At 45.8% G+C, this 24,032-nt stretch overlaps 1 protein-coding gene across 1 annotated transcript; it reads left to right on the top strand.

Annotated features, from left to right (window-relative positions):
* The first annotated feature begins 11,478 nt into the window (after positions 1–11,478).
* CFAP107 (cilia and flagella associated protein 107) lies at positions 11,479–23,608 on the top strand. Its single transcript, XM_046661777.1, has 4 exons — positions 11,479–11,592; positions 18,546–18,659; positions 22,088–22,265; positions 23,427–23,608. The coding sequence occupies exons 1-4, from the start codon at positions 11,479–11,481 to the stop codon at positions 23,606–23,608; spliced, it is 588 nt and encodes a 195-aa protein (XP_046517733.1).
* The last annotated feature ends 424 nt before the right edge of the window (positions 23,609–24,032 follow it).

Here is a 24,032-nt window from a genome sequence, read left to right as displayed (position 1 = left end):
CAACGTGGGTATTCTCATTTTACAGATGAGGAAATTGAGGCCCAGAGAGATTAATAACAACACTCATTTCTTGTCTCTTTCCACTCAGGCTCAGGCCCAGCAGATTGCATAGCTCGTCCACGTGGTTGGCCAGGTGCTGTGCACTGCAACCTTGATCTGTTTCACAACAGCCTGTTTCTGCCATGCGCCTGGCCCATTAGCCCATAATTGCAGCTGTTTTCTTTCCTGTGATTCAGGATTAAAATGAAAGACACACCTTAGCCACATGACCTTATCTGAGTCGCTGACATCCAGCTAGGTGCCAGCTGCTGTCTGATCTGAATCAGATGGATGGAATCAAGGATTTCTGCTATCGGGTTTTCTTTGCTTTCTTGACTGTCATTTGCGTTCTCTAGTTCTGAATGACTTTAGGATTGGTCACTGTAGGCCCCTCCTGGGATGCACAGCTGCTGGGCCCGACTAACACCACTCAGGGGAGATGGACACCCACACACGTTTAAGCCCAGACACTCTGGGAATATTTACTCAGTAAATTCCCGGGACTTCCCTGGTAAGATCTGCCGGTTAGATCAGGGCAAGTGCCATCTGATAAAGGACAACAAGTTGCATCTCAAACTGCTTTCTTTGGTCAGTAGGCCATTGAGGACAAGTTTTTAGGGGGAAGTTGCAAAAGTGGCAAATTTGTCTAGGCTGGTCTTCGCCCTGCATCCTTTTGGTGTTTCTCTCAGCTCCTCCTTCCCCCTCCCTGCTCAGGACCTCCCTGCCTTTCTGACCCCAAGCTTTGTCTCCCTCTCCCCCTGCACTCTCTGCTCCAGAGTGACCACGTGCTCTCTCCTCTTAACCCTGGGCTGGTGTGGGCTCCTATAGGTCAGGCTCTGCTGCAATGACAGAGCCCCACAGTCTCAGTGGCTCATGACCGCAGAGGTCTATTTCTCGCTCACGCTCCACGTTCCACGGCCCTCGCAGGCCGCTACAGCTCTGCTCCCCGTACGTCTACTCTGGAATCCAGGCCAAGAAAACAGCCTCTATTTGCATGACCTCCAGTCTCTTGTGGCAGAGGGAGAAGGACACGGCGAGTCACACACTGGCTCCCCAAGCTTCTGCTCGGAAGTGGTGCTCATTGCTTCTGCTCACCTGTCTTTGGCGAGAGCGAATCACATGGCCAAGCCCGACACTGATGGGCCAGAGATGAAGAACCCTCTCCAGAGAGGGGCAGCAGCCCTTTGTGGACAATATTACCGCTTAGCACACTCTCAATCATAGTATTTCCATTTCCATTCTACCTTTTAAAAAATTAATCTTAAATTATATGTGATCCACAAATATATTCTCCTTTTAAACAAAACCTTAAAATACTAGAGATAAGACTGAAATCCCTTCGGACCACACTCCCTGAACTCTGTTCCCTTTTAGCTGGATGTTTCCACTGTTACTTTCTTTTTTTGGGGGTGGCGGGATGTGAGGTCTTCCAAACCTTAAAGCCTGTTTCTATGCTTTTATATACGAATATGTATCCATAGAAAATATGGAGTATTATTTTCTGGGATGACTTTGCTGTATGTTGATACATAAAAGATATTATTCTATACATGTTGTGCTACTTGAATCTTTTCTTTTCTTTTTTTGCTGAGGAAGATTCTCCCTGAGCTAACATCCATTGTCAATCTTCCCCTTTTTTCTGCTTGAGGAAGATTACCCTGAGCTAACATCTGTGCCAATCTTCCTCTACTTAGTAAGTGGGTTGCCGCCATGGCATGGCTGATGAGCAGTGTAGGTCCGTGCCCGGGATCTGAACCTGCGAACCGGGCCACTGAAGTGGAGCACGTGAACTTAACCACTATGTCACTGGGCTGGGCCCCCTACTTGAGTTTTTTCACTCAATCACATATCTTAGAATTCTAGCCTAGTAAACTATGTAGATTTATCTGACTCTTTTTAGCTCCTGTGCACTATTCCGTGGGATGGTTATATTACAGTTCTTACCCGTTCCCTAGGGGTGGACATATTTGGTCTTGTTCCCGTTTTGCTTAGACGTACAAATCCGTGGTGAACATTTCTACACACCCCTTCTGCATGTGTGATTCTCTGTGATGGATTCAAGAAGGAGGACTGTTGGCTGGACACATTTTCAACGTTGATGGATGCTTCCCAAATGCCTGTCCCATTCCCTTTTTATCCCAGCAGATCTCAGCTGAGAGGGAAAGAGTGGAAACCACCAATCCCAAAAGCAATTTGTAACCGCTAACCTCAAAGGCAAAAAGAAGATTGGTTGGCTTGACGATGGGTGGGGGGCACTGAGTTGGTGTGGCGTGTCTAGATTATAAAAGGAAGGTTCCTTCACTGAAACGAACCTCTACAAAGGTCAGTTGAGGAGTCAAGGAGGCTGCAATATTGTTGGTTTGTTGCCTTTCACATCCTTACCTCTAGCTAACCAAGCGAAGGATGCCAGAGTCAGTAGATTGGCTCCTCATCCCACAGGGCTGCGAAGGCTTGGAACAGCCCAGCCCCAACCTTGCAACTGGTTGTCTTGCAAATTGTTGCACCAGGTTGAATCAAACAAGGCAATGCCTGGGATTCCATTTCAAAGTGTTTCTATTCATAGGAAAACCCCTCAGGGTCCCCCTCCAGGACCCTGAAACTACTCCCTGCTTACGGAGGACGTGTGTCATCGACGTGTGTCATCGCTAAAGGACAGGACAGTTTTAAGTTGAAGAGACACATCCTGGGTTCGTTGCTGCTGCATTCACAGGGCCCCTCGCAGGAGGCAGAGTGACGAAGGACGTGTGGCCTGGAGCTGATCAGGGGCTCAACATTCACTGCACATCCTGGTCGCTCCATTTTCTTGCCTTGACAGGGGGATAACCTTATCTAGAGCACGGGGTTGTTGATGGAGAGCATGCTGAGTTGGTGTCAGTCATGCTTAGGTGTCTGCTGGGCCTCAGGCACGCCTGTGGTTCTTCACACTCACAGCAAAGCCCTTGGCGGGGACAACAAGTTGCTTTTGTGCTCTGGAATCCTCTATTCAAAGAGATTCTAGAATTTCTCTCCTTGGGATATCTCTCTGCCCCAGTTTCCCAGATATTCTCCTCCAATATAGGGAAAGGAATGGATTTTGTTACTGAAATAAACTTGGTTTTGGACCAAAGGGAGGAGAGGATTGAACATTTCTTGACCCCTTCTATGTGACAGGTATTTTGTGAAGTGCTTTCTAGGTGACATCTCACTGAATCCTCATAATCTTATGAAGTACATGACGTTTACTCCCAGTTCATAGATCAGGAACTCAAGGTTGACTTTGGCCAAGTTCCTTGGCCTGGTGAGGGTGGAACTGAAAGTAGAAGTTAAGCGTGTCTGAGTTCCAAGTCCACCACCCACCACCGTTGGGCTCTCTGTGCAATAACCCGAAGCTGGTTGGCCACGTTCAAGAAGTGTTTCTAGGCCATGCTGGCCCAGGAGGGGAGAAGTCAACTCATCATTCACCCCTCAGGTCCCATCTTAGGCACCACCTTCTCGGGAGAGCCTCCTAACCCCCAGTAGGGTTGGGCCCTTCTCCCGGGGGTTCGCGGAGCTCACTGCTGTTCCTCCAGCGAGGTCCTGAGCACACAGTGTTGTGATTACACTGTGACCCCTGAACTGGATTACAGTGATTTCCAATTTCTAACGTCCACGGGTGATTGCCAAAGCAAATGGCAATTGTCTCTGGAGGAAGATAATAGCATCCCAGACCTTCCATTTGTCGACAAAAATAATCCATAACTAATCTATAAATGAAAATTTGGGAGAGTTTATTCTGAGCTAAAATCTGAGGACCATGGCCCGGGGCCTTTCTTCCCGAAGGAAGAAAGGGCACCGAAGAAGTGGGGCACACAGAGTGGTTATATATCCCCAAAGAGGATGTTTCACATAGGATTGAAATGTCCCTCTTACAATAGTCACAAGATTGCCCTGTCGGCACAGCGTTTGATGGACACAGCAGGTAGTGGGTGTGCTATTTTGGGCTGGTTGGTCACAGGTGAGCGCAGCAATCAGTTCCTAGCCTAAGGAAAGATGCTTATCCTTAAAGAAATGCTAATGTAGGGGAAGTTGCACCTTTATCTTAAGGCCATTTGTTCTTGCCATAGGAAATGTTTAAAGCAGGTATACAATGCGTGTTCCATGGCCACAGTCAGGCCCTTTTGGGAAAAACAAAGTCAGGCCGAATTAGGTTTACACCAAATGGCTTCCTCATGTACTCCAATATATCCTATTGCTTGCCATTTCTATTTGTCACACAATTTTTGCAAATAATGTAAATAGCAGGCCCATAAGAATAGAAGAGCTGGCAACAAGAACCCACAGAAACAACAGTTAAACAACAAAAAAGGAGCCACAGACTGTGAAACAGCTCGGCTCACTATGTCAAAGGAGACAAAATTGAATCAAATATATTTATAAACCTACAATATAATATATAAATGTATAGATTTAGAAATCTGGAAATTTGAAAACTTGGAAGGCAAAAGGTGGTGATCTGAAAACTCAGAGGTAAAATAATTAGGAACTGTAAAAAGTGACATGAAGCGTATGCATACACATATGTGAAGCAAACAGACATTTTAGAACTGAAAAGTGCAAGAAATCAAATAAAAATTCAACGGATGGGTTTAACTTCACTTGAGAGAGAATATGTGAACTGGGCTGTGGGCCAGAGGACACTCTTCAGAATGCAGCACGAAGAGACAAAAGGATAAAAAATCCAGAACAGGGGCCAGGAGGCTCTGAGGATTCAGGGAGAAGCCACAGCAAATATGTACCAGTGTCCCAGAAAGAAAGAGGGAAGGAAGGAGGCAGAAGCCATACGTGAACACGGAACGGTGGGGAACTTTCTGAAACAACTGCAAGATGAACTGTCAAAAAGTATTTCATATCGTTTTGTCTTTTCACATCTTTTTAATATCTTTTGGGCAAAATCTCTAAAGTATAAATTATTTACACAATAGAGGTGATCAGCAATCCACATTTTGGCTCTTTGAAAAGACTGAAACAATTGATAAATATCTGGCGAGACTAATAAAGAAAAAAAAGAAAAAGCACAAATAGTAGATACCAGGAGTAAGAAGGGACTTCAGTGCAGATGCCAGAGAAATTAAAAAGATGATGAGAGAACATATGAGCAACGTGTGCCCCACAGTTGAAAATTTAGATGCAATGTGTAAATTCCCAGAAAAATACCACTTACCAATCTGACACAAAAGGAAGGAGAGCATCTGATTAGTTTTGTAACTAATGAAAGATACTGAATCTAAAATGAAGACAAGCCCAGAAATAACATTAATTTTGCGTAAACTGACCCAGAGAATATAAAAAGCGGGCATGCTCTTTCTGGGAGGCTGGCTTAGTAATAAACTTGCACAAGGACAGTGGAAATGGAAATTATAGGTTATGCAAATCTCATTCATGGATACAGAGGCAAAAAAATTTCTAAAAAATATTTAACAGGGGGCCAGCCCAGTGGCAGTTAAGTTCACAAGTTCCGCTTCAGTGGCCCCAGGTTCACTGGTTTGGATCCCGGGTGCGGACCTATGCACCGCTTGGCAGCCATGCTGTGGCAGGTGTCCCACATATAATGTCGAGGAAGATGGGCACGGATGTTAGCTCAGGGCCAGTCTTCCTCAGCAAAAAGAGGAGGATTGGCAGCAGGTGTTCGCTCAGGGCCAATCTTCCTCAAAAATAAAAAGAAAAAAGAAAAAGAAAAAAAATACTTAGCAAACTGAATTCAGCAATAGACAAAAAGGATACTATATCATGACCAAGTTGGGTTTATACAGGAAATGCAAGGGCAGTTTAACACTGCAGAATTAATCTATATTGATGAATTTATCACATTAATAGATTCAATGAGAGAAACTGTGACTATCTTGATAGATGCAAAAACTTAAACATTCATTTATGAAAAAACTCTCAGCAAATCTAAAATGGGAGGAAACTTCTTTAATCCAATAAACAACATCTACAAAAAATACGTGTTGCAAACATCATGTTTCACGGTGAAACATGAAACTTTTCTCCTTTGATATCAGGAATAGGCTAAGAGTTATTCACTATCCTTCTTATTCAACATTGTATTGGTGGGCCCTGCTGATGCACAAAGACAAGCCCAGAACCAAGGAGGATTAAAAAGGAGGAAATGAAATAGTTATTACTTGCAGAGGCTAGGCTCCTGCATGTGGATTCTCAAGGAAACTATGGAGAAATTATTAGAATTAATAAGAATTAACAAGGTTGATGGCTATAAAGTTACTGTTTTTAAAAAATCAATTGCATTTTTTTTTTAAGATTGGCACCTGAGCTAACAACTGTTCCCAATCTTCTTTTTTTCATCTGCTTTTTCTTCTCCAAAGCCCCCCAGTACATAGTTGTATATTTTTAGTTGTGGGTCCTTCTAGTTGTGGCATGTGGGACGCCACCTCAGCATGGCCTGATGAGCGGTGCCATGTCTGCGCCCAGGATCCAAACTGGTGAAACCCTGGGCCGCCGATTGGGAGCGTGAACTTAACCACTCGGCCACGGGGCCAGCCCCTCAATTGCATTTTAATATGTATGCAAGAATCAGTCAGAAAAGGAAATAAAAAATAATCCATTTAAGCAGCATAGAATATAAAATACACAGGAACAGACAGTACTGAGAGACTGAAAAGACAACTCACCGAATGAGAGACAGTGTTTGTGAACCTTATGTTTGGTAAGGAGTTAATATCCAGAATACAAAAAGAATTCCTACAACTCAACCACAAACAAAACCAAACAACCCAATTAAAAATGGGCAAAGGACTTGACGTTTCTCTAAAGAAGATTTACAAATGGCCAATAAGCATGTGAATAGATGCTCAACACTGGGGCCACCGGGTGGCGGTGGCGTCTGGGTTGAGTTCCGGGCTCCACTTGGGCAGCCCAGGGGTCGCTGGTTTGGATCCCGGCACAGACATGGGCATTGCTTGTCAAGCCATGCTGTGGCAGGCGTCCCACGTATGAAGTAGAGGAAGATGGCACGGATGCTAGCTCAGGGCCAAAGCAATCTTCGTAAGCAAAAAGAGGAGGATTGACAGCAGATGTTGGTTCTGGGCTAATCTTCCTCAAAAAAAAAAAAAAAGATGCTCAACGTCATTAGCCATTAGGGATGCGCAAATCAGAGCCACAATGAGATATCACCTCACATCCATTAGGATGGGCTACTATGAGAAATGAAAAATAGCAATTGTCGGCAAAGATATGGAGAAATGAGAGCCCTTGTGCATTGCTGGTGGGAATGTAAAATGGTGTGGACACGGTGGAAAACAGTTTCGTGGTGCCAATTCCACTCTTAGGTGTATATTCAAAAGATCAGAAGGGGAAACTCAGATACGTGTGTACCAATGGTCATAGCGTTATTCACAGCAGCTAAAAGGTGGAAAGCACCCAAATGTCTGTCAACAGGTGATGGACAGACAAAGTGTGGTATATACACACAATGGGATATTATTATTCAGCCATTAATCATCCTGAAAAAGCAGTTTCAGAATGAAATTTTGACACATGGCACAACATGGACAAACCTTGAAAACACTAGGCGAAGTGTCATAAGCCAGATACAAAAAGACAAATATAATATCCACTTATATGAGGTCCCTAAAACAGGTAAATTCATAGAGATAGAAAATAGAAGAGAGGTTTCCAGGGCCTAAGGAAAGAAGGAATGGGGACCTATTGCTTAATGAGTACAGAGTTTCTGCTGGGGCTGATGAAAAATTCTTCGGTGTGGAGTAACACAAACACTCATACACCAGTGACTGAGGGATGTAAACTGATACATTGAAAAAGAGTTTGATGTTATCCAGCGAAGCTGAGGACTCCCATAGCCTACGACCCAGCAATCGTCGGTGTATATCCTAGAGCAAAGGTTTTCAAGGCGAGATCCACAGACCGCCGGAGCTCTCCAAGCTCCTTTGAGGGAGTCTGCAAGGTCAAAACCATTTTCTTAATAATACTAAGCTATTACTGGCCCTTTGTTACAGTGTTGACATTTGCACTGATGGTGCAAAAGCAATGGGGGGTAAAACTGCTGGTTGCTGTGCGTGAGTCAAGACCGTGCAGTTAAATGTAGCAGTAGCTGTTGTATTCTCCATCGCCACACGCTCGCAGGAAAGAAAATGCTAGTTTCACTGAACAGCGACCCTGATGAAGAAGTAAACATTATTAACTTTATTAACTCTTGGCCTTCGATCAGATGTCTCTTTAACAGGCTGTGATGAAACAGGAAGGGGATGTGGTAACGCTCTGCTGTTGCAAACCCAAGAGCAACAGTTCCCTTGAGAAAGAGTGCTGTGTGCACCGCTGTGTGAGTTGTGAGCAGAATTACTGAGCTTTTTTAAAAAATGAAACACCATTTTTAGTTGAAAAAATGACTGGCGGACAAACCATGATTGTTCCAATTGGAATATGTGGCAGATGTTTTGTTGAAAATGAGTGAAGTCTGTCACTTCAAGGATAACCATGGACAGTAGTCGTTGCCGATGACAAAACTTTGAGCATTCGAACTAAAGTCAGGATTTTGGAAAACTCACATTCACTCCTGTGAGCTCATTGACTTCCTAACACTTCAACGCTTTTCTGGTGTGATCAGTGGCGATATTAGCAAATGTGATTTTTTTGATATTGTGTAATGAAATATGTCAACTTTTGGAAGATATGCACAACGCAGGATACCAATATTTTCCAAATGACCACCATGATGTTACAAACCGTGAAGAGACAAAAGATCTATTGAAAGCACAGATCAGTCAGTGGGTTTTAACGTAACAGCTCAAAGAGCTCACTGAATAGTTTGAGAGTCCACATTGCAACTAACCTTTAAGAAGCTACCACTTGCTGGGTTGTGGTGTGGGATCAAAGAATATCCACATCCGGCTGCAGAGGCTGTTACAATGCTTCTCTCTCTTGTAAGTGCACATCTTTGTGAGATTGGATTTTCTCCTTTAAACAGAACAACACACCACCTTAGGTCGCATGCAGGAGCAGTGTGAGCATCCAGTTTCTGCTATTAGGCCGGACACTAATGAGATTTGTAAAAACATAAAAACTCTTCTCACTACATTTGTTATTTTGGAAATAGAGTTGATTTCCATAAAAACTTAAATTAGGTTAACATGCAATAAGTTACATGCAATGAGTTTGCTATTCTAAAATATTAAAATATTAATTAGTTTAAATTTATATTTAATTAATTAAAATTTGTTTGGAAAATAGAATTATATTTCATAAAAATTGAATTATGTTATGCAATGAGCTTATTTTGCAATTATTAAATATTAATAAATATATGAATATGGATATAATTCATATTAATAAGTAAATTTTAAAATTTTTTCACTTTTAATTTCTAATATGATAAATATTGATGAATATGACCTGTGGCATGCTAATAAGTTGGCTCTCTAAAAAAAACGAAACAAACACCCTGATATGGAGCATTTGCCAATTCTGTGGTGTGACTATTCTTGCAATGACTGGTTCCAATCTGCCAGTGTGACTTGAAAGAAGGTGATGTTGGGAGGAGATGAGCAAAACTGGCTCTCATGAGCTGGTACGACCTGGCTCCAGGACCACTAACATAATCCACATTTTGAAAAGCCCTTTGGGTCTTCAATAATTTTTAAGAAACTGAAAAGTTTGAGAACTACTGCCCTGGAGAAATGGCTATATGTGGGTGGGCACCAGGAGACATGGACCGTGTAGGAAAAGTCCTAGCAACTATGGCTTCATGTAACATGAGTGAATCTTAAAAACAGCAACTATTTTGAGGAAAAGTAACCAGACTGAAATGAATACATGCTATAGGATTCCATTTATACAAAGTCCATCAACAAGCAGAACTGAGCACTAGTGTTTAAGAACGCACAGCCTTTGGTGCTGAGAATATACAGAGAAGTAAGAAAGTGGTTAGAAGTCAGGTTGAAGGGAAAAGACCGAAGTGGGGCACTCCTGGGGTGCTGGCAGTGTTCTACTTCTTGACCTACGTGCTGGCTTTGTGGGGGTTTGCTTCACTGGAATTCATTTGTCTGTATGTTATTTATTTTTAATATACTTTTTCATGTTTGTGTTGCATTTTACAATAAAAAGTTTTTTTCAGAATGGAATTATACAGAACACGTGGATCCCCTGCTCTTTGATTGGAAGGCCAGCCCCTCTTCTTGGCTCCAGCCCTGCTTGGACTGTGGTCCTTGCCAAATAGAGATTTGCTCTGCCCTGTGGTGCATCTTCCATGTTCTTTCCCTGCCACATGGTTAGTTTCAAGATGGAATATACCGTTTCCTGAAGTTGGTCTATTTTTGTTTAAAGGCCACTGGAAAACTCTTTCTCTGAATTGCCTGTTTGCAATCGACTGTCTTCATTAGAGGCAAGCAGGACCGCACGGTTCTGCTCCTGAACTTCACCGTGGGTCCAGGCATCTCCCTATGTCAGCATTCTTTAACGGCTACAGAGTATTTCATTACATGGATGTGCCACAATTTATTGAAGCAGCCCTCTGTTGATAGATATTTAGGTGGGTCCTGATGTTTTTTGTTTAATGAATAAACAAGGTAATGGCCTTTATCCCATTGGACTGAGCTCTGTGGGGATGGGACCCTGGTCCACTCACTGATGCATTGCAGCCCCAGCTCAGTGCCCAAGACATAGCAAGTGCTCAGTAAAATGATTGTGGAATGAATGAATGAAGACTAACCACATGAGGCCTATTGTATCCGTTCAAGCCTTGGTGGAAGCCCAAGGCAAAGAGGCAGCCAGGCAGTGAGTGGAACCCAGTGCTCTAGGCCTGGATCAGAGTGGATTCAAATCCCAGCTCTCGCACGTGTGACTTTAAACAGCTACTTAATCTCTCTTTGCCTCAGTGTCCTCATCTGTAAAATGGGTACAATAATGGCACCTGCTTCAAAGGGCTGCTGTGAGGATTAAATGACTGAGTACATGCAAAGAATGTCTCTGCATGGGCCTGGCACATCAGTACTTGTTAAGTAGCAGTAGAACGCCAGCATCTCGACTCACCCTAGTTGTAAAAATGCAGCAAGGATGATGTCTCTCATGGGTGACAACACGGAGACCAGGTCCTTCCAGCCCTTGCTTCTGTGGTGGTAGTGGTCGGTTTGATTTGCCTCTGTGGGGTCAACTTTGCTCCTGAAGAATCAGCTGCTCCCTGCAGGAGAATATTTATACTCAGAGTCTATCACCATGGAGACAGTCAACAGTAGGGAATCCAAGATCACGTCCCCTCTTCCTGGACACTGAAAGAGGACTCTCTGGGCCTTTTTATTGTGTGAAGTTGGCAGGGTGTCATCTTACTACTCACTCAGAAGGGTGGCTGGGAAGGAAAAAAAGGCATCCCAAACTTAGCAACTGCGTAACATCTCCTTATCCCCGAAACCTTAAACTGTGTCAAGTCAAAGAAACTCTGGGCCAATCCTTACCATGCAGCTGTTGACTGCAGTAAGTCCGCAGTCACTCTCGACTCCAAGCTGGAAGATCGAGACCAAGTATTCAACCAGAGTGCTCATTGGAAACTGGGTGGAAGAGAGGAGGAAGGTAAGGAGAGAGAGAAGGTGGACGGAGGGGCTCAGAGGGAAGAGCGGCAGGGAGAGGTAGGAGCGAGGTCATTACTACTTCTAAACCACGGGCCATAGATGATTGCACGTTAAGAACGTGGCATCAGGATCTCTGTGTTCTACATAGGGGAGCCACATTCAAGCCTTCACCAAGGTCCCCACTATATCTTGAAAACACAATAGCAGAAGCGCCAATATAGCTGTGCCTTGCAGTACGGTTTTCAGCAGAGTGTTTCTAGGCATCTGATGTTCCCTGCCCGTAATTCCTCTACACCTTGTTTTGGAGAATGTCTGCTCTCCCTGGCCTGCCCTCCCCAGAATGTGCTAGCTACCAAGGCAGACTTGACATTCCCTGCACTGATGTCCAGGAGTGAGCTGCTGCTCCTTGGCCCCCGTTCCACAGCCTTGCCCTGTCTGTGCATTTCAGTTTTTACTTTCAAAACAGAACCAGTGGGCGCTTAATATTCCCATGCTCTTTAAAAGCCATCACGAAATATCTGCCTGTTGTGGCCTACTTGGAACTGAATGTCTTCATTTGTGGTGATCAAGACTGAGCCACTTAACTTTCTGCAGAAACACCTAGACAGCCTCATGTCTGCTTGGGAAAAGGGCAAGGAAAAGAGGGTGATATAGAACTGGTAGCTTTGATGTAAATGTGGGGACAGTTGGTGGTGACTTCTGAGAACTGGAATAGGCAGTTTTCATGGAGGACATTAGCATTTTACAGCTCTTCTGGCCCAATAGGCCTTGTGGCCATTGTTAGCTCTAAGTGTAGCTGGCCTGGTTTAGGGAGCAGGTGTGTTTGAGGGAAGTTCCAAGGGCAAGAAGGACAGGCTGAGCGATCCCTCCAGGCTCCTGTGGGCGAGGCAGCACCCAGGGATGTTATGGACCCGTTCTATATCAAGAGGAGATGGCATAGAGAGAGCGAAGTTGGAGTGATACCAGAAAGATGTCAGACTAAGAAGCTCCAGGTCCTTGTTCTCTCAGAAACACTTAAAAAAAATAACTAGCTAAAATAACCGTACAGGAGCTCTGTAAACAGTCAAAGGTCTACAGCAACCAATTTAGAAAAAGCCACATTCAAAATGGTAGGAATTCCATGGTATTTTTACTCACCCTTTTCCCGTTCCTTCCTCAGCACAGCATGGGGCATTGTGGGGGAAGCAGTGGCCCAGCTTCCACTTCCCTCCCTGGAAACTAGAAGGAATGGAGCAATATTCTAACCTGTCTGGGGGCTGCCTGAGGGATTGGCCTCTGTTTTGTCCAGCTCAGAGCTCAGATGGGGAAAAGCAGCAGAGTCCACATTTCAAGCTTGGCAAAGCTGTGGAAAGCAGCAGTGATCACAGCCAGTGAAGCAGCCAGGGGACCTGCAAATGTCCGGGGGAAGAGATTCCAGGTAGAGGAACACGACAGAACATCTATGGCCCTAAGAGGAAGCAGGGGAGAGACACTTTGGAAAATGAAGGCATTTTAAAGTAGCCATGTATACTGAGGAAATAAAAAGGCACACACACACACACACAAACAGGCCCAGGCAAGATGCGTGCTCAGAAAAGTCCTGAGAAGAACTGAAGCCTTCACGCTAGGCTGGTTCCAAGGCTTCAATCATGCCTTGCTTGTTAGTGGAGATTTTCCCTCAGGTGGAGCCCGTCTGCAGAGACTAGGAGAGGTGGCTGTTTTTCCAAAAGCCCAATTTTCAACATCCACAAAAATCACAAAGCATACAAAAAAACAGGAAAACAGCCCACTCAGAGGAAGAAAATAAACCAGTAAGAATGGTTCCTGAAGGAACACAGGCATCGGAAATACTAGACAAAAACTCTAAAACAGCTATCTTAAATATGCTCAAAGAGCGAAAGGAAAATGCGGACAAAGACCTAAAGGAAATCAGGAAAATGATCTATGAACAAAATAAGAATATCAATAAAAGACAGGAATTATTAAAAGGAATCAAATGGAAGTTATGGAGCTGAAAAATACAATAATTAAGTTGAAAGAACGCACTAGAGGTGTTGAACAGTGGACTTGAATAGGCAGAAAAAAGAATCAGAGAACCTGAAGACAGATCTCTTGAAATTGTTGAGTCTGAGTAGCAAAAAAAAAAGGGAATGGAGTCTAAGGACTAGTGGGGCACCATCAAGCAGGCCAATATACACATTGTGGGAGAAAAGAGACAGCCAAAGGGGCAGAGAGATCTTCTGAAGAAACAATGGTTGAAAACATCCCAAATTTTTAAAAAAGACACAGATCTACAAATTGGAGAAGCTCAACGAATTATAAGTAGGATGAATCCAAAGAGACCCACACAGAGGGCATTATAATCAAACTATTGAAAGTCAAAGACAAAGAGAGAATCTTGAAAGAAGCAAGAGAAAAATGAGTCATCACATACAAAGGAGCCTTTATAAGATTATCAGTAGATTCCTCAGCAGAAACCTTGCCAACCAGAAGGCAGTATGATGATTTATTTAAAGTGCTTAAACCAAAACAAAAACTATCAACTGAGAATAATATAGCCTGAAAAACTGTCCTTTAAAAGTGAAGGAGACCTTAAGACATCCCCAGATAAACAAAAGCTGAGGGAATTCTTTGCCACTAGACCCACCCTACAAGAAATGCTAAGAGGAGTCCTTGAGGCTGAAATGGAGCAGTGCTAGACAGTAACTGGAAGCCGTACAAAAATATGAAGACCTCTGGTAAATGTAAACACATAGGCAAATATAAAAACCACGATTATTGTAAGTTTGGTTTATAACTCTGCTATTTTCTACAGGGTTTAAAAAACAAATGCATAAAAATAATTATAAATCCATGTAAATGGGTACACAATATACCAAGATGTCAGTTGTGACGTCAATAACATGAAATGGGAGGGGGCAGAGCTGTAAAGAAGTAGGGTTTTCATATTTATGAGTTAAGTCAATTTAAAATAGATTGCTTTAACTTTAGGATGCTATATATAATCCCCGTGATAACTACAAAGAAAATATCTCCAGAATATACACAAAAGGAAATGAGGAGGAAATAAAAACGTGTCACTGGAAAAAATCAACTAAACATGAAGAAAGGCAGTAATGGAGAAAATGAGGGATAAAAAAAACCCTGTAAGACATTCACAAAACAAATGACAAAATAGCAAAACTAAGTCCTCCCCTAACAATAATTAATTTAAACATAACTAGACTAAACTCTCAATCAAAAGATGCAGATTGGCAGAATGGAGGAGAAAACCCAGGACCCAACTATATGGCATCTATGACGCTGTCTTCAGATCTAAGGACATGCATAGGTTGAAAGTGAAAGAACAGAAAAAGATATCCCATGCAAATAGTAACCAAAAGAGAGCAGGGTGGCTACACCAGTATCATAAAAAATACACTTTGGGTCAAAAACTGTTACAAGAGTCAAAGAAGAATAGAATATACTGAAGAAAGTGTCATGAAGAAATAGAAAATCCTAATAGACCTAGAATTAGTAAGGAAAACTTCCCCCAAATAGAAGACTATGATTAGAAGCCTCCACTGGTGAATTCGACTTAGCATTTAGCTAGCTTAACATAATAAAGCCCGTTTACGGAAAGCCCACCGCTAACGTCATGCTCCATGGTAAAAGACCAAAAGCTTTTCCTCTAAGATCGGGAACAAGACAAGTATGCTAGGTTTTGCCACGTAGTATTGAAAGCTCTGGCCAGAGCAATTAAGCAAGAAAAGGAAATAAAAGGCATAGAAATTGAAAAGGAAAAAGGAAAATTATCTCTGTAGATGACATGATCTTACATGTACCAAACCCTAAAGACTACACACACACACACACACACACACACACACAAACTGTTAAAACTAATAAACAAGTTCAGCAAAACAGCAGGATACAAAATCAACACGCAGGGCTGGCCCCGTGGTGGAGTGGTTAAGTTCTCGGGCTCCACTGTGGCCGCCCAGGGTTTCCCCGCTTTGCATCCTGGGCGCGGACATGGCACCGCTCATCAGGCCACATTGAGGTGTCGTCCCACATGCCACAACTAGAAAGACCCACAACTAAGATATACAACTATGTACTGGGGGGATTTGGGGAGATAAAGCAGGAAAAAAAAACAACATGCAAAAATCAGTTGCATTTCTATACACTAACAATGAACAATCTAAAAATGAAATTAAGAAAACAGTTCTATTTACAATAGCATAAAAAACCAACAAAATACTTAAGAATAAACTTAAGCAAGGAGGCAAAAGACAGATTGAAAACTACAAAACATTGTTGAAAGAAATGAAAGAAGACACCAATGAATGACAAGATATCCTGTGTTCATGGATTGGAAGATTTAATACTGTTAAGACATCAATACCATCCAAAACTATCTACAGGTTCAATGCAAACCCTGTGATGATTTTTGCAGAAATTTAAAAAATCCACCCTAAAATACATTAAGAATCTCAAGAGACTCTGAATAGTCCAAACAATCTTGAAAAGAACAACCAAGTTGGAGGACTCACATTCTCTGATTTCAAAACTTATTACAAAGCTACAGTAATCAAAATAATGGGATACTGGCATAAAAGCACATAAAACCAATGGACTAGAATAAAGAGCCCGGAAATAAACCCTCACATATCTGGTGAAATGATTTCAACAAGGATGTCAAGACCATCCAATGAAGAAAGGACTGTCTTTCAACAAACAGTGTTGGGAAAACTGTCTATCCACAGGCAAAGAATGAAGTTGGGGGGGCTGGCCCCGTGGCCGAGTGGTTAAGTTCGCGCGCTCCGCTGCAGGCGGCCCAGTGTTTCGTTGGTTCGAATCCTGGGCATGGACATGGCACTGCTCATGAGACCACGCTGAGGCAGCGTCCCACATGCGACAACTAGAAGGACCCACAACGAAGAATATACAACTATGTACCGGGGGGCTTTGGCGAGAAAAAGGAAAAAATAAAATCTTTAAAAAAAAAAAAAAAAAAAAGAATGAAGTTGGACCCTTACCTTACACCATATACAAACATAAATTCAAAATGGACCAGAGACTGAGATATAAGACAGAAAACTATCAAACTCTTAGAAGAAAACATAAGAAAGAAACTTCATGACATTGAATATGGCGATGATTTTGAGACTGAGAACGAATGGGTTAAAATTTTCTCTAGATTCGAGCAAGAAAAAAAAGAAGAAGAAAGAAAAAAATGGAGAGAAACTGCTACCTACAGCCGTGCATGCACATACGCAGCTACTAACAACCGACCGCTGCTTAAGACTGACCAGGTCTCTCTTGCTGTTCCTCCTTAGTACATGATGAGTGAGTTGGTTTTCCAGAAAGTTAAAGTCCAGATGGTCAAGGAAAAAAGAGGTTCAGTCTCACGAGACAAAACACAGGCCGAAGATGACACCAAAGATCCAAGATAAACCTCACGCGAAGGCACCAGGCTTTCCTTGTGACAATCTGGATGATTCGGAGATTGGCTTTGCTATGTGCTGGATAAACAAACCCAAGTTTGTGTTTGATTTCAATTTCCGGGATATGACATCAAAAACATAGGCAACAAAATTCAAAATTTTATGTGCCAAAGAATACTACCAACAGGGTAAAAAGTTAACTCGTGGAATGAGAGAAAATGTTTGCAAATCTTACATGTATAAAAGATTAGGATCCAGAATATGTAAAGAATTCCTATAACTCAACAACAACAAACAACCCAATTATAAATGGGAAAAGAACTTGAACAGACATTTCTCCAAAGAAGACATACAAATGGCCAATAAACATCTGAAAAGATGCTCAACGTCACTAACAATTAGGGAAAAGCAGACTAAAACCATAATGAGACACCACTTCACGCCCATTAGGATGGCTTTTACCAAAAAACCAGAAAACAAGAAGTGTTGGTGAGGATATAGAGAAATTGGAACCTCTGTGCATTGTTAGTGAGAATGTAAAATGGTACAGCCACTGTGTGGCAGCATGGCAGTTCCTCGAAAATGCAACCATGTGACCCAGCTATTACTCTTCTGGGTACATCCCCAAAAGAACTGAAAGCAGGATCTTGATGGGAGAGATTTGTGCGTCTATGTTCACAGCAGTATTGTTTACAGTAGCCAAAATGTAGAAATAATCCAACAGTGGATGAATGGGTGAGCAAAATTGCCGTATCCATACAACGGGATATTATTCAGCCTTTAAAAAGGAAGAAAAGTCGGACAGATGCTGCAATGTAGGTGAACCTTGAAAACACGATGCTAAGTGAAATAAGCCAGTCACAAAAAGACAAATACTGTATGCTTGCACTTAGGAGAGTTACCCAGAGTAGTCAAATTCGTAGAGACACAAAGTAAACCGTGGTTACCAGGCGCTAAGGGGGTGGGGGTGGGGAGAATGGGCTGTTGCTTAATGGGTCCCGAGTTTCAGTGTGAAATGATGAAAAAGTTCTGGAGATGAATGGTGGTGGTGGTCGTGCAACGATGTGAACATACCCAATGCCACTGAACGGTACACTTAAAAATGGCGAAAATGGTAAATTTTGTTATGCATATTTTACCACAATAAATTTTTAAAAAATCGACCAGAAAACATAACATAATTGGGAAAAAAGAGAGTGGGGTTGGGAAGAGCGAGGAACGAAGAAGAAAGAGAAGGGGGGAGGCAAGCAGAGGGGAGGAGCGGGAGAGAGAACATGAGGGAGGGAACAGGTGTCGCCCGTGACAAGTGGTCAGGTGACGCCAGAACAGCTTTCCCGAGGGGTTGCAGATGGTGGGGTGCCGAGCCCCTGAGCACACTCCCTTCCCAGCGCTGGAAGGGAGGGGGCGAAATGAAGCCTGAGCTGTGCAGCAGGCCCCGGAGTCCGCGTTTCCCTATTTTCTGCCCAGCTTCCTACGGCCCAAACTTGCAGCTGAAGTTTGAGAAGGGGCGTCGCGCAAGTTCTCCTGAATATTTGGTCTTTTGCAGTTCACCAAAGCCACGGAGAAAACACCCCAGTGCATTTACAGAAAAGAGTACGTGCCCTTCCCGGGCCACAGACCGGACCAGATCTCCAGGTGGTACGGCAAGAGGAGAATTGAGGTAAGAGGGATGGGCCCCACACTCCGCTGGGCCCCTCCCACCGCTCAGGAGACACGGCCAGCAAGCTTCCTCCGGGCCCAGCTCCCTCTTGGGAGCACAGGAGGACTCGCCTTAACACCCTCCCAGCAGTGGGGCTGCCGATAGCATTCACCCTTGTTTACTGAAGAGTGCTCCATCCGTGTAATCTCAAGCTGGTGGTGCTCCGCTCACCTGGGATCCCAGAACATTCCTGGATCATTTCCCCCATTCTTCCGTACTCTTCCAACAGGAAACAGGCAAAGGATGTAGGAAACAAACAAAAAAAAGTGGGTATCGAATTAAGGTGAATAGAGTTGGGAATCATATAAGGGACTCCAAAAGAAGGGTTGCTGATGTTTGGACGGTGTTTTGTGTCATCTATGCCTTGCTTCCTATTCTTTTGGGAAGTCAAGGGCCGTTCAGCACTCTGTCCCTCGTGGAGCGCCTGTCCGTGCATCTCGTTGTGTCCCAGGCCCCCAGAGCAGGGAGCAGGGCACTGCAACTCAGGACACGCCCCCACACCCAAGACCAGGCATCCGAGACATTTACTAACTTAGGCGAGAGTGTGCCAGAGGCTCAGAGACGCTGGCCCTTCCAGGAACAGGAGGGAGAGCCTCCTCCTGCCTCAGCCCCTGTCGGTGGTGTCCGCCAGGCTTGCCCTGGGGGAACAAGCGTGCAGGTGCTCAGCCACCGGGTGCACAGCTATGCCCTGCCCCCACCACGCTCTGGATGTCCCCCAGGTTGCTTCTTTTGCCAGCTCGCTGCTCATGGGGGTGACTTCTATGCCCCTCACTCCCACCCTACCTAACCCTACATCTGCCTAAACTCAGGGTGGGGGCAGGGAGGCACAGAATGAGGGGTGGAATCGGTCGGAATGGGAGCATTTCAGAGCTGGAAGGGACTCAAGAGATTGTTCGGCTTGCGCCCTCATTTTCAGAGAAAGGGTGCCCAGGGTGGTGAGTGTCAGGTCCGAAGCGGTGTAGCTTGCTGCTAAGGGACTGAGCAGGGGGCTGCTGTGAAAATCAAGCACGGAATCTCCTCAGATCCCTTGTCATCATCTCCTAGAGTTGACGCTTTGTTTTCTGCATTTGGGGATCCATGTCAGGATAAACAGAGCCAGATTTTCAGTTCTGTGCTGGCATTCCTGGTCCACGCTGGCATCTCTGGACCACACTGGCATCTCTGGACCACACTGGCATCCTTGGACTATGCTGATGCTCTGGGGCTGCCGAGCTTCCCATTAGTGTGCACTGAAGACCCAAATGCATTTTAATATAAGAAAGTCGAATTAGAGCCTATGATCTGGGGCTCCCGGCCCCCGCCATCAATGTACGTGAGGCACTTAGCCTAGTTCTCGATACACTTTGGGTGCCCTTTCCTAAAGACTTTTGGACCCGTTACAAACCCCGATGAAGGGATAGCCACACATTCCACATGCGTATAGTCTGGTTCACATTGAGACCCCTCCCTCCAACACGCACAAAATAGAAGGAGGCAATGGAATATTTGTTCCTAAGGACTCTCTTCACATGGCCTGTTGTGTGCCATGGACCCTGGACACGGCACCACGTGCACACGACTGCTTCAACTGTCCGGTCTTCTGTGCGCCTCCTCCTGGCCCTCCTCCCACAGCACAGCTTCCCCTTCCGTCTCCATCCCCACCCCACTCCTCTCCCTTCTCAGGCAGATGCTGCATCTGCTCTTCAAACTGACGGTGGAGAGATGGGGTTACCCTCCTCCAGGGAGGACCCCTTCCTGCGCTTTTTCCCTCAGCAGGTGTATTAATCACATTTTGTATTTTCTGTATCTTATGAAGCTTTGATCTCCTAGGGGCCTTGCTAATCCTGGAGAGACCGCCGCCCCCAGGGCTAGCTGATTCCTAGAGAGTAAGCATCTTGCCTGCATCACACCTCGCAGACGTACCCATCCGTCCGGAGCCCATACCCCAACCCCCTCCTTTGTCTGAGGCCCCCACAGCACGCCAGCACCCCCCGCCCCAAATCCCTCCAGGGCCTGGCACCAGCCGCCGGACACCCTCTAGCCTGGAGCCTGCTGCTGAAATTATTCAAACTACGCTGTCCTAAACTTCTCACATTTGTCTACTCTCCCTTGCCCACACCTTCCCTCGGGAACCACAGGGAAGGCCCTGGGTCATGCTCTCTCCCTGCGACTTCTGCCTCCTGGCCGACCTGCTGCTTCTCCGTGTGGCCCTGTGCGGTGTGGCCTGTCCCCTCCTCTTGGGAATTGTAAGTCATAAACTGCTCTCTCAAAGGCAGTTGTCTCTATGTCTGTCACCTTACCCTACCTGCTGAAAACAAAAATCCTGAGCACATAATCAAGACAGCTGGGCTGCACCCCACGCCAAGAGAAACAGCACGAACGTCCCTCTCAGCCCCTCTCCTTTCTCTACCGTGAAGCCTCCTCAGCGCTTCCTTTGCTTGATGGGAACCCCTCCATCTTGCTTTCCCTGGCATTGGAAATGTACTCCGGGTACCTGGTGATGTGGATCTCGGAAACCCCTGCTTAATGTCTGTGCCCATCCCCCCTGACTCCCTCTGGCATTGTGATCTGACTTATTTATGGAGCCATCCCTTGAAATATTGGGTGTAGCCAGCATTTCCACACCACGGCAGACACAGACCTCCCTGTCTGTTCCAGACAAGAGGACGGGCATGGAAATCCACATTATCCTCCCCTGTAAATCAGCGCAGGCCCCCAGGATTCCCTTCCAGGGTCAAGAGGATTTTCTTAGGAACAGCGCTGATTCAGGCAAATGTCCCTGAGTAAGGAGAACATAGCTTTCTTCTCCTGTAAATAATTCCCCACCAAAGAAATCGCTCCCTGGGTTTCCAGACGAGGGAGCCGTAAATCCTTTGCAAGAGAAGGCGATTTATGGAGCGTTCCGACTCTTCCCATAGTAACGGATTGAAATACAAGGTGCATACATCAGGCTTGGTATTCAGCATGTTTCACTTGCCATGGAAATAGGCGCTTGGATGGATGAGACTCGAGACAAATCGAAGGGTGTAGTTTCAGATCCCAAAGGAGCAACAAGGTGGCTCTGACTCTTTCTATTCACTCGGTGTCCCCACTTTCATTTTAATGTGTCCCCATTGCTCATTCTATGGATGAATTGGCTTGGCATAGGCGGGGCACCACTCAGACAGGGAACTGACTGCAGCTAAGCTGGGACGTGTGTTTGAAGGTGAGCTGTGTCAGGGTGGGAGAGACAAGCGTGTCTCCCGTTTGCTGGCCTCGAGGGCTCAGGCAGCCACGTTCGCCACCAGCCCTTGGAGGCCCCCTCTCCATCAGCACCCAGATCTCCATGGCGGGCAGCCTCCGTCTCCATCCATGGCCAGGTGGATGCCTTGCTCTGATGGGTAACATGCCCACTGTGTCTGTCCTTCCAGGGGCTCCCGTACAAACACCTGATCACCCACCACCAAGAGCCCTCGCACTGCCATCTGATCAGCACGTACGATGACCATTACAACCGGCATAATTATAACCCGGGCCTGCCCCCACGCCGCACCTGGAATGGACACAAGTTGCTGTGGCTCCCAGAGAAAGCCGACTTCCCCCTTCTCGGTATTTTTATAATTCAGGATCTCCCCCTGTATTGGGCTGTAAGGGGTCCACAGCTGCACAGGCTGAGGGAGGGCCCTCACGGGCCACCCCAGCTCCAGGACAGCATTGGAATGAGAGGGTGGACAGAGAGTCCTATTTACCCCCAGGGCTGCTGCCTGCCCTCTGCCCTTGACGGGGTAATGTCGGCTGGCTGATGAAGCCCTCACCTGGGCACCACGGCTGCATGTTTACCTGGAGCACAGGTGGCGGGGAGTGACGCCCCTGCACACTCAGATCAGCCATTCATTCATAAACAGGGACTGATGACTTCCCAGGTGCCAGGCCCTGCGGTAGCACTTGGGGACACAGCAGTGACAAACTTGGAAGAATTCCTGCCCCCACGGAGTTGACATTCCAGTGGGGAGACAGAAAAGACACTGTTAATTCATAAGATAACATAAGATCTAGTAAATAAGGGAAGTTTGGCCCAGGCTATGTGCTATGAGGAAAAGAGGTAATGGGCAGAAAGCCAGGCGGGTGTTTGTGACTTTCCTTTGGGTGGAACCAGGAGAGATGGTCTTTCCTGAGCAGAGAGTTGAGAAGGAGGGAGCCATGCAGGGGCTGGGGGGAAGAGCATCCCAGGGAGAGAATAGCAAGTGAAAAAGCTCCAAGGCAGGAGCAGAGGGAGACCATGCAGGGGTTCTCAGGCCACAATAAGGAGCGTGGACTGTGTCCTTCCTGCAGCAACAAGACTCAGAAGGATTTCTTCGGAGAGTGTCTTGCTCTGAGTTACATTTCAAGCTACCCCATCCTTTGCAGCCGTCTTTTTGCAGTCCTAGCCTTTGAGGCAAAGGGACACAGGCCGGAGAGTGAGCTGCTTGTCACAGACCAGTCCTTCTGCCAGGCTGCTCCCTGAGGTGGCTCCCACAAGCCCACGTGGCTCCCTTCCCTGCTGGGGCGGGAGCGTCACCCAGCCAGCCAGGCTGTGGCGCTGACTTTTCCACGCCTCTGCAGCAGAGTCTGCTCCCTCCTGAGTACACAGGGAGCCCCACGCTGAGGCCCTCTTCCCTCGGGGGCACTGCCAGCCCGGTCCTCGTACAGCAGGATGGGAAACCCTCCAGGGCCCCCGTTGTCCTGGCCGCCGGGCAGGCCTCCTCCTCTGAGCCCTGGTTTCTTTTGCAGCTCCCCCTACGAACTACGGACTCCACGAGCGGCTGAAGCAGAGATGGCTCAAACCCGTGGCTGGCCCGAGGGAGCCTGTTTACATCTCCTCCTACCCCAGACCACCTTTGTGTGCCTTGTCACAGCGGGAGCATGCCATCCCGGTCCCCCCCCCTCGCCTGCACCCTGTCCCACACTTCTGAGAACTGTCACCCCACCAGCAGTGCAGGCAGAACCAACTGGAGAGCCCCCGCACCATCGGACCCGCCAGAGAGCAGGCGGCTGCAGATACACCCAGAGCTTTTAATCCGGCCCATCAGAGAGGCCCTTAGAATCATGATGTGTGTTTTATGGTTCCCAGCCCTCCTCCAAACCCACAGCTTCCTTTCTTTCCCATGCCACAATTAAAGCTCTTTGGCATGGTGGAGTGCCGTGTATGTACAGAAGACAGACCTCATTTCACATGAGGGGAAACTGAGGCAGAGAGGTAACATGACTCCTTCAAGTTCTTACAACCTGGTACACAGCCTCCAGGAGTGTCTGATCCAATGGGAAAAACGGACCCAACTACGAGACCCACCTTGAAAACTCCAGGGAATGGTCAGTGTGGTTACGGGCAGGGCAGCA

This window comes from Equus quagga, chromosome 5 (assembly GCF_021613505.1).
Source record: "Equus quagga isolate Etosha38 chromosome 5, UCLA_HA_Equagga_1.0, whole genome shotgun sequence".
Taxonomy (NCBI): domain Eukaryota; kingdom Metazoa; phylum Chordata; class Mammalia; order Perissodactyla; family Equidae; genus Equus; species Equus quagga.
Note: the sequence above shows the minus strand (reverse complement) of the source record. Positions and strands in the feature narration are given on the sequence as shown.

Excerpts from the sequence above, each read along its gene's own strand:
- CFAP107 (XM_046661777.1), top strand. The coding sequence starts at position 11,479 with ATGCAGCTGTTGACTGCAGTAAGTCCGCAGTCACTCTCGACTCCAAGC. Across the intron at positions 18,660-22,087 it reads ACGGCAAGAGGAGAATTGAG|GGGCTCCCGTACAAACACCT; the intron begins GTAAGAGGGATG and ends CTGTCCTTCCAG. Across the intron at positions 22,266-23,426 it reads AGCCGACTTCCCCCTTCTCG|CTCCCCCTACGAACTACGGA; the intron begins GTATTTTTATAA and ends TTTCTTTTGCAG.